This window comes from Drosophila bipectinata, chromosome 4 (assembly GCF_030179905.1).
Source record: "Drosophila bipectinata strain 14024-0381.07 chromosome 4, DbipHiC1v2, whole genome shotgun sequence".
Taxonomy (NCBI): domain Eukaryota; kingdom Metazoa; phylum Arthropoda; class Insecta; order Diptera; family Drosophilidae; genus Drosophila; species Drosophila bipectinata.
The window spans coordinates 1,666,734-1,677,320 of record NC_091740.1 but is presented as its reverse complement, the minus strand read 5'-3'; the positions used below and the strand labels follow the sequence as shown (position 1 = coordinate 1,677,320).

At 54.2% G+C, this 10,587-nt stretch overlaps 1 protein-coding gene across 1 annotated transcript; it reads left to right on the top strand.

The window, feature by feature from the left end:
- Positions 1–6,116: 6,116 nt before the first annotated feature.
- LOC122321880 (circumsporozoite protein-like) lies at positions 6,117–7,061 on the top strand. Its single transcript, XM_043212839.2, has one exon. It carries the CDS (start codon positions 6,117–6,119, stop codon positions 7,059–7,061), a length of 945 nt encoding a protein of 314 aa, XP_043068774.2.
- The last annotated feature ends 3,526 nt before the right edge of the window (positions 7,062–10,587 follow it).

The following is a 10,587-nucleotide window of genomic DNA, read 5'->3' as shown; positions in this document are numbered from 1 at the left end:
GACCGCCTTTGGAGAGTCCGCCAATCAAGTGTTAGAGCGTTGCTAAAAAGGATTCGGTTGTTTGAGTTGAAAGACCGCCTTTGGAGAGTCCGACAGCCAAACGTAAGGAGAACGAACGAGACAAGGAAAGAACGGTACGAGGACATTTACGGGGAACGACCTAGGCGACAGGACACGAGTTGGACCAGTTCCTGGCCACGGCAGGTAGCCTTGCTAGGAAGTGCAGAAAGGATAAGTCTGGCGTACGCCATTCGGACTCCTGACTCACAACCAACAGGCGTGGTCCTGCACCGGAAAGGACAGGCCGACTCAAGATCCCGAGCCCGGTTTCGCTCCGGAGGACGAGAAGGACAAGACGAGAGAGGATCGGCGTCGGTTGGTTTCCTCGAAAGCTACAGGGCAACAGAGTCGAGCGTGGGCTATTCCAAGTCAAAGCAGGTAGCCTTGCAAGGAAGTGAGGAAAGAACAAGTCTGGCGTACGCCACGCGGGTTCTTGACTCGCAACCAACAGGCGTGGTCCTGCAGGACGCGGATAAGCCAACTCGGGAACTCACGCCCGCTTTGGAACGCGATCGGGGAGGCCCCGATCACCCACCAAGCAGCTCTTGACCCGGGCCCATTGGCGCGTACGCGCGGTGGTCACCCGGCCGAAAGAGTGACGTACGGTCCTGGACAGGCGACTGACAAGACTTCGGCAACTCCCAATCCAGGCCCGCCGGTGCGGAAAGGCACGGCGTCTCCTGGCGTAGCGGAGCCGGCTGTAGACAGCAATCTCTGAACCAGGGCCGCTGGTGCGCATGCACAGCGGGTTGCGGGGACGACCACCAGTAGCCATCTCCCAAACCAGACTCGCCGGTGCGAAAAGCACGGCGTGCTCCTGGCGTAGCGGAGCCTACAGGCCGCACACCCCGAACCAGGTCCGCCGGTGCGCATGCACGGCGCATCTCCCTGGTGGTGCAGAGGCGACAGCCAGTAGCTATCTCCCGAACCAGCGTCGCCGGTGCGCAGAGCACGGCGTTCATCCTGGTGTAGCGGAGGCTACAGCCCGCCAACTCCCGAGCCCCGGCGGTACGGCGCGTATGCGCGTATCCCCGACGGCGTAGTGGAGGCTTTTCAGTTCATAGCCGAAGGCCAGACCGAACCGAAGAGGTGGAAGGTGACGACGGATCAACGAGGAGGAGCCCCGGCAACAAGAGCAGCAGCGGAAACACCAGCAACGGAGGAGATATCCAGGACGGACGCACCAAGGGTCACCAAGGACACACCAAGGGTCACCAAGGACACACCAAGGGTCATTCCCGGGAACCCGCATGAATCACAGTTGTAAACAGAGAGAGCAGAAAATAAAGAGACTACGCAACGTAAAGCTACTTGTATTATTTTCTGGGCTTGGGCAATCACGTCGAATCTATAAATTCGGTGGAACGGATCCGCGAAACTCTGTGAGCTAGCCGCGGCAAATTGTGGCGAGCGGAAGCAGAATAACAGTTCGTTACACCTGGCGCCCAAACTTCGTGATTGCATTTAGCCTAGAAAATAACGTAGCAGAAAGATGGGAAGAAAGAACTGGATATACACATTAAGAAAGGAGGAGCTGAGCGAGGTGTGTAGAGAGCTCGGTCTACCAGCAGACGGGACTGTGGAAGCAATGAGATCCTCAGTGGCAAGGTGGGTCGACGAGTCCAAGGAAGAGGAGGTACTGGCGCTAACACACGGCCTAGAGGAAAGATTTGGACAGAGATCAACCCCCAGGCAGAGAGCAGCCAGCGAAACCGAGAAGTTCATAGAGAGCCTGGCGGTACCAGACCCAAGAATGGGAAGGAGCATGGAGCCGCAGTCAAGGAAGTATGTTCCGGCCCCGGTGGATTACGCCAAAGTAGCCAGACAAGTGCGGGACTGGTCGTTTCGTTTCGACGGTACAGGGGACCCGTTGGAGTTCCTGGACCGAGTAACGTGGTCCGCAAAGACATACGGATTGGACATAAACACGATCCCCAGAGCCATGCCAGAACTACTGCAGGGCAGGGCCCAAAGATGGTTCATCATGAACGACGAAGAATGGCCAACATGGGCGAGGTTCAAGGCAAGCTTTGAGAATTTCTTCCTGCCGAAAGGATACTTCGAGAAGTTGGCGGACCAAGTTCGCCAACGGAAGCAGCGTCGTGGAGAGCCGTTCAAAGAATACATGGTGGACCTCCAGTCACTAATGAAACCATTGGGCAAAACAACGAAAGAAGTGATAGAGAGGCTCGTCGAGAACTGCATGCCGAGGATGAAGATGTTCATAAGGCCATACGCCTGCGCGTCGTTAGAGGAGGTGATGGGCCTAGCAGAGGAGTTCGAGGAACTAGCGCAGGAGGAAGAGGCCTTTAACAGGCAAGTGGCCACGGAACAAAGGTGGAGCCACAGTCAGCCGCCCGTAAACGAGAGATGGAAGGGAGAAGAACCGCAGCATAGCGAAGCGGCAAGGTACCAGAGGGACCAATGGACCCAGAAAGGACAACGGGACGAGTTCCACCACCAGGCCGTCCAAAACACACAATGGGCACCAAGGTGGCAAAGAGAGGAACCGCGCCAAGGCCCACCGGAGCGACAGAACAGCATGAACCAGAGTTGGATGCCAAGATGGCAGCCTGAGACCCAGCATAGGCCGGCTCCGCAACAGCCTAGTCAGCAGTGGGCAGCAGGGCCAAGGCAGGGTTCTGTGGAGAACCCGGCTCAAGCATGCAACAGGTGCGGTGGCATGGGCCATTGGGCCAGCGGGTGCAGGAACCCACGAATTTTGTTTTGCAAGATGTGCGGCGCAATAGGGGTAAGGAGCACGGAATGCTGCCAGAGGGCGGGAAACGCGCAGCGGTCTCAGCAACAGGGAGGAGAGCCGGGATCGCACGGTGCTGCCTCTCAAAATTAATAGGAGGATTATCCGAGGAGGAGCAGCAGCTGACGGCAACCATCGAGGTCGAGGGCACAGAAATAAAGGCCATGCTGGACACAGGAGCAACGGCGAGTTTCATCTCCGAAGAGCTAGCGGAAAGGCCGGAGATCACCGGGCAACGAATCGCAACAAGGAAACTGGTGAAGCTGGCTAACGGAAGCCATACGGAGACACGCGTCGTGCTCCAAGCCAGGATAAGTTTCGACGATCGCACAAAAACACTAAACTTGCTGGTGATGCCAGGCATGGAGGACGATCTGGTGCTAGGATGGGATTTCCTCAGCGAGTTCGGCACAACCTTGACGTGCGCAGGCCACCGAATTTCAATACCCAAAAGGAAAAGATGGGCCGGCTGCCTGGAGGATAGACTGTCCGTAGCGGTAGCCGGATGCCCGGAAAAATGGGAAGAGGAACGGGTCAGAAGATTCATCGATAGAGAACTGGAGGCGTTCGCAGGCCAGAAGGGTTGTTCGAACATAACACAGCACAGGATCACGATGAAGGACGACATTCCCATAAAACAACGGTATTACCCCAAAAATCCAAAAATTCAGGGGGAGATAAACTCTAAGGTGGAGGAATTGCTGGAGAAGGGATGCATCGAGCCCTCAAATAGCGCGTACAGTTCACCCATCGTAATGGTGAAGAAGAAAACGGGGCAATGGAGGATGTGCGTGGATTTCCGACAAATTAATGCGAAATCAATAAAAGATGCGTACCCGATGCCTCGCATAAATTTCATTTTGGAGCAGCTGAGAGAAGCAAGGTTCTTCAGCAGTCTCGATTTGAAGGATGGGTACTGGCAGATCCCCCTAGAGGAAAGCAGCAGGAAATTCACCGCTTTCACCGTTCCAGGGAAGGGTCTATACCAATGGAAAGTCATGCCTTTTGGGCTGCACTCAGCCTCGGCAACGTTTCAAAGGGCCCTGGACCAGGTCATAGGCCCGGATATGGCTCCACACGCATTCGCGTATCAGGATGACATTATAGTAATCGGACGCACCAAGGAGGAGCATATGCGGAATCTACAAGAGGTGTTCAGAAGGTTGAGAGCGGCAAACCTGCGGATAAATACGGAAAAGTGCCATTTCTTCAGGCAGGAGCTGCTCTACCTGGGCCATCGGATAACAAGCCAAGGGATCGGAATGGATCCGGGAAAGGTGGCCGCGATTACAGAGCTACAACCCCCGACGAACGTCAAGGGAGTGCGCCAGTTCATAGGGATGGCATCGTGGTATCGGCGGTTCGTCCCAGACTTCGCGGGGATAGCGAAGCCTTTGAACGATCTTCTGCGGAAAGGAACAAAATGGGAGTGGACAACCAAACACCAAGAGGCCTTTGAGACTTTAAAGTCACGGCTGGCAGAGGATCCAGTGCTAGCATGCCCAGACTTCGAAAAAAAATTCGTGCTGCAAACGGACGCCAGCGACTACGGCGTCGGGGCGGTCCTGACCCAGGACACCGAGGAGGGCGAACGCGTGATCGCGTACGCCAGTCGAACGTTGATTGGGGCCGAGAAAAATTACTCCGCAACGGAAAAGGAGTGCCTGGCCATAGTATGGGCGATAAGGCAAATGAGGCCCTACCTGGAGGGGTACCAGTTCGACGTGATCACGGACCACATGGCGTTGAAGTGGCTGAATAACATCGAGAGCCCACTCGGCAGAATAGCGAGGTGGGTATTCGAACTACAGCAGTATGACTACGTCATCAGTTACCGGAAAGGAAAGCTCAATGTGGTGGCCGACGCTCTGTCCCGCCAGCCGGTAGTGGAAAAATTTAGGAAAGCCATGGAGGTGGTCGCCGAACAAGGCGGGTGGATAAGCGCATTGAGGAAAAAGATGACAACAAGCCCACAAAAATTCCCGGATTACGTGGAAGAGGGCGGGTTGATCTACCGCCACGTCCCGCATAGAGCCGGAAGCGAGGAAGTGGCGTCATGGAAGCTGTGCGTGCCGCTGGAGATGAGGCAGCAGGTCCTCAATGAAAATCATGACGCACCAACGGCGGGACATTTGGGCGTAAGGAAAACCATAGCCAGAGTGGCCGCCCGGTATGTCTGGCCAGGGATGCAGAGGGACATCCGGAAATACGTCAGGAAGTGCGAGACGTGCCTGAAGTACAAGCCGAATCAGATGCAGATGGCCGGGCAAATGCTGACACAGGTTCCGGAGGAGCCATGGGCGACGGTATGTGCAGATTTCGTAGGCCCACTGCCCAGGTCGAAACACGGCAATACGATGATCCTGGTGATAATCGATCGGTTTTCAAAATGGACGGAGATAGTGCCTCTTCGGAAAGCAACAACAGAGGCGCTGCAGAAGGCATTCAGGGAGAGAATCATCGCTCGATATGGAGTGCCAAAAATAATAATAACGGACAACGGGGTGCAGTTCACCAGTCGCAGCTTCAAGAAATTCCTCGGAGAACTCGGCGTACGCCATCAGTTCACCGCGCCATATACGCCGCAGGAGAACCCCACGGAAAGAGCGAACAGGACGGTAAAAACAATGATCGCCCAGTTCGCTGGGAAAGAGCAAAGGAAGTGGGACGAACACTGGCCAGAGCTAATGTTGGCGGTAAATTCCGCAATCTCGGAGTCCACGGGGTACTCGCCGTGTTTTATAACGCAGGGCAGGGAGCCAAGGATGCCGCGAGCCCTGTTCGACGAGAATGTGTTGGGCACGGGAGCCGAGCAAGGAACACCCATGGAAAACGCGGCGAGACTCAAGGAGACATTCGAGATAGTAAGAAGGAATATGGAGCGAGCTGCCCAGGACCAGGCGCGACATTACAACTTGAGAAGGCGGAAGTGGAGTCCAAAGGTCGGTGAAACAGTGTGGGCAAAGGAGCACCACCTATCAAAGGCGGCTGAAGGATTCGCGGCGAAACTGGCCCCTCGGTACGACGGGCCATATACGGTGGTGGATTTCATTTCTCCAGTAATTGTCACGTTACGACACGGCAGAACAAGAAGGGAGAAGAGAGCTCATGTGAGCGAGCTAAAGGCTCAAGACACGGAAGAAACAGCAAAGGGATAACGAAAGCGGACAAATACATTGTGTCCGCATAACGGGCACACAAAAAAAAAGGGGGAAAACAACAACAACAAAAACCCCGCAAGGAGGAGGAGAGCAAGCAACGGGACCATTAGCGGGACATTTCCAGCAACGGGAAATGGATGCGCTATATAAGTGGAGACGTGGGAGATGGTCGGCCTATTCGAAATCAACACGCAGCCGCAAGCATCATCAAGCATGTCATCCAGCGCAACTATAATCATTTCGTCCGACGACAGCGACGTCGAAATAGTCGGCGACCCTTCGTGGAACGCCAAGAAGGCGAGATCAGAGTGGATGGTCCGGCGGGCAGCAGGAAGAGGAGGATGCATCCCGGTCGGATCCTTCGAGGTGGAGCGGCGGCGCAGGAGCGAGGAGCTGGTCCTGCGCCTGCGAGCGGAGTGGGACAGTCGGCGGCTGGCCCTGATGAAGGTGACGGAGAACATGGCGAGGGCCCGCGTCAAGGTGATTGCCCAAATGCGGAGGAGGAACGCGAAGGAGGCCAGGCAGCGGCGCATCGACGGACGCCAGAGGGCCATGGTCAGGGCGAGGGCGAAGACGGCACGGCAGCGGCGGATCCGGAAGATAGTGGAGACGGCGAAGAGAAGGGCCGCCGCCGGAAGGGTGCGACAGGCCAGAAAGTGGAAGAGGAAGATACCGCCGACGCCACGCCCCAGACCGGAGAGGCCGGAGGAGAAGCCGTGCAGGGCGACCTCGAGCTGGAGGAGGGCCCGGGCGCCGACGCCGTGGCCCGCGGTGCCCCCGACACCGTGTCCACGGGAGAAAAAGGAGGAGCAGCCGCTGGAGAAGGGGCCGTGGGTGTGGCCGGAGCCGCGGAGGCCTGCGCTGGGCCGGCAGACGTCTTGCCCAGAGAAGCGGCCGGCAAGACCGGTGCTGGAGCGGCAGGCATCGGTCGGAGGCGGGCGAGATGTGCCGGAAGACAATTGGCCGCCGGAGCTTGCCGCAAGGGTGAAGGCGGAGATGACCAAGCGGAGAGGAAAACCCGGAAGATGGTGCATCTTGGTACAAGTTGGTGCCACGTGCTTCCGGGTGCGAGGAGGCGGTAGAGGAGTAAGGGTGGTGAGGAGAAGTTGAATAAAAAAAATGGAACTTAAAAAAAAAAAAAAAAAAAAAAAAAAAAAATTAAATAATAAATAAATAATAAAAAAAAAAGAAATATATTGGATTTAAAAAAAAAAGGGGGGACAAAAGTTAGTATTAAAAAAAAAAAAAAAAAAAAAAAAAAAAAAAAGCAAAAAAAAAAAAAAAAAAAAAAAAAAAAAATAAAAAAAAAAATAATAATAATAATAATAATAAATATAGGGTAGGAAATAATAATATATAAAGGGTTTTAAGAGGAAAAAAATAATAAAAATAAAAAAAAAAAAAAAAAAAAAAAATAATAATAATAAATATAGGGTAGGAACAAGGGGTTTAAGAAAAAAAAAAAAGAGTAATAATAGGGTTAGCATAGTTAGTATTTGGAAAAAAATGAATAATAGGTTTAGCATAATTATTAAAAAAAAAAAAAAAAAAAAAAAAAAAAAAAAATTAAAGTATATATAACTATAGGGTTAGTAGTAAAAGTCTAAACAAAAACAAAGAGAAAAAAAAAAGGAGGAAAAGGAAAAAAAAAAAAAACCAAAACGACCAAACAACGCCAGCGAGAGGGGGAAGCCATCGGCCGTCTTCCGAAGGAGGGGGGAAGGGGATGGGCATCCACACCACACAAGTGGATGGGCATCCCCACCAAAGAGAAGAGCGATCAGGCACAGTTTTTTCCCGGTGAGCTGAGAGTGGCGAAGTTTTCGTTACATTGGCAAGTGTCTCTGTCGTTCCCGAAGAAGGGGGGAAGTGTGAGGAGAATTCGCCTCCTCACACGCTAAGACAGCAATAGCCAATCAGTTTAGGGGGCCGCAGGAGATAGGCTGATGACCAATACGAACGGGGAGGGGTAGGGTTCACCATCAAGGGCGGAGACAGAATCGAGGTGGAACGTAACGGTTCCTGGAGCAGCAGTAGACGAATGGAAGGACAGGGTTACAACGCCCAGTGGGAAGACGGAATCAACGTGGAACGTAACGGTTCCCGGAGCACCAGCAGACAAGTGGAAATGCAAGTGGGAAGACGGAATCAACGTGGAACGTAACGGTTCCCGGAGCCCCAGCAGACAAATGGAAATGCAAGGTTACATCGCCCAGTGGGAAGACGGAATCAACGTGGAACGTAACGGTCCCCGGAGCACCAGTGGACGAATGGGAAGGCAGTGAGGGCAGTGAGAGGCAGAGCTCCATCATCGAGTGGAAGGCGGATCAACGTGGAACGTAACGGCTCCCGAGGCGACGGCGGGCACATGAGCCCGCCGCGCAGCTGAATTCAGGATGGGCGACATGAGTGGGAGCAGCAAAGGAGCAAGGAGCAACAGGGGAGGCGGAGGAGGCCAGCGTCACGTCGCATAGCAACAGCAGGGGTCAGTGGCCGAACGGAAAAGGGCAACGGCCGCACGGATGGCCACCTGCCAGCAGGAAAAAAGGAGTAACGGCAGCCCGCCAACGGGAAAGTGGCGTGATCTTGGAAACAGGAGTAACGGCAGCCCGCCAACGGGAAAGTGGCGTGATTCTGGAAGCAGGATTAACGGCAGGAGCAGAGTCCAGGAGGATTAACGGGCGCTCCAGTCAGTATAAAAGGAGGCCCACTGGAGCGGCTCGGGACGAGTCTTTTTAGGAAGCTTGTAGCGTTGAGTTGGGGACCGCCTTTGGAGAGTCCGCCAATCAAGTGTTAGAGCGTTGCTAAAAAGGATTCGGTTGTTTGAGTTGAAAGACCGCCTTTGGAGAGTCCGACAGCCAAACGTAAGGAGAACGAACGAGACAAGGAAAGAACGGTACGAGGACATTTACGGGGAACGACCTAGGCGACAGGACACGAGTTGGACCAGTTCCTGGCCACGGCAGGTAGCCTTGCTAGGAAGTGCAGAAAGGATAAGTCTGGCGTACGCCATTCGGACTCCTGACTCACAACCAACAGGCGTGGTCCTGCACCGGAAAGGACAGGCCGACTCAAGATCCCGAGCCCGGTTTCGCTCCGGAGGACGAGAAGGACAAGACGAGAGAGGATCGGCGTCGGTTGGTTTCCTCGAAAGCTACAGGGCAACAGAGTCGAGCGTGGGCTATTCCAAGTCAAAGCAGGTAGCCTTGCAAGGAAGTGAGGAAAGAACAAGTCTGGCGTACGCCACGCGGGTTCTTGACTCGCAACCAACAGGCGTGGTCCTGCAGGACGCGGATAAGCCAACTCGGGAACTCACGCCCGCTTTGGAACGCGATCGGGGAGGCCCCGATCACCCACCAAGCAGCTCTTGACCCGGGCCCATTGGCGCGTACGCGCGGTGGTCACCCGGCCGAAAGAGTGACGTACGGTCCTGGACAGGCGACTGACAAGACTTCGGCAACTCCCAATCCAGGCCCGCCGGTGCGGAAAGGCACGGCGTCTCCTGGCGTAGCGGAGCCGGCTGTAGACAGCAATCTCTGAACCAGGGCCGCTGGTGCGCATGCACAGCGGGTTGCGGGGACGACCACCAGTAGCCATCTCCCAAACCAGACTCGCCGGTGCGAAAAGCACGGCGTGCTCCTGGCGTAGCGGAGCCTACAGGCCGCACACCCCGAACCAGGTCCGCCGGTGCGCATGCACGGCGCATCTCCCTGGTGGTGCAGAGGCGACAGCCAGTAGCTATCTCCCGAACCAGCGTCGCCGGTGCGCAGAGCACGGCGTTCATCCTGGTGTAGCGGAGGCTACAGCCCGCCAACTCCCGAGCCCCGGCGGTACGGCGCGTATGCGCGTATCCCCGACGGCGTAGTGGAGGCTTTTCAGTTCATAGCCGAAGGCCAGACCGAACCGAAGAGGTGGAAGGTGACGACGGATCAACGAGGAGGAGCCCCGGCAACAAGAGCAGCAGCGGAAACACCAGCAACGGAGGAGATATCCAGGACGGACGCACCAAGGGTCACCAAGGACACACCAAGGGTCACCAAGGACACACCAAGGGTCATTCCCGGGAACCCGCATGAATCACAGTTGTAAACAGAGAGAGCAGAAAATAAAGAGACTACGCAACGTAAAGCTACTTGTATTATTTTCTGGGCTTGGGCAATCACGTCGAATCTATAAATTCGGTGGAACGGATCCGCGAAACTCTGTGAGCTAGCCGCGGCAAATTGTGGCGAGCGGAAGCAGAATAACAGTTCGTTACAAATGTACCATTAAGTTCTTGTGATATGCACCACAAACCTTTAGTAATTCATATTGAGTTTTATAGTTTTTTGCCTTCTGCTTTACCCATTCCATATTATCATCTGAATGATACTAACATGTCACTTATTAATGCATCTATTTCAGCCTTTAAGTCGGTTTCCCTTTTTTCGGATGGCTCAATCGATGATTGTTATACTAAGTTTTTGGTTGCCCTTTTTAATATTATTGATACTTATGCCCCTGTGAGGGTACGAAGATCCTATAGGCTTCCTTGGTATACAAAAGGTTTAAAAAACTTAAAGAATAGAAGGGATAAGCATTACAAAAGATTTATAATGACAGGGGAGT

Coding starts and splice junctions, on each gene's coding strand:
- LOC122321880 (XM_043212839.2), top strand. CDS start 6,117: ATGCGCTATATAAGTGGAGACGTGGGAGATGGTCGGCCTATTCGAAAT.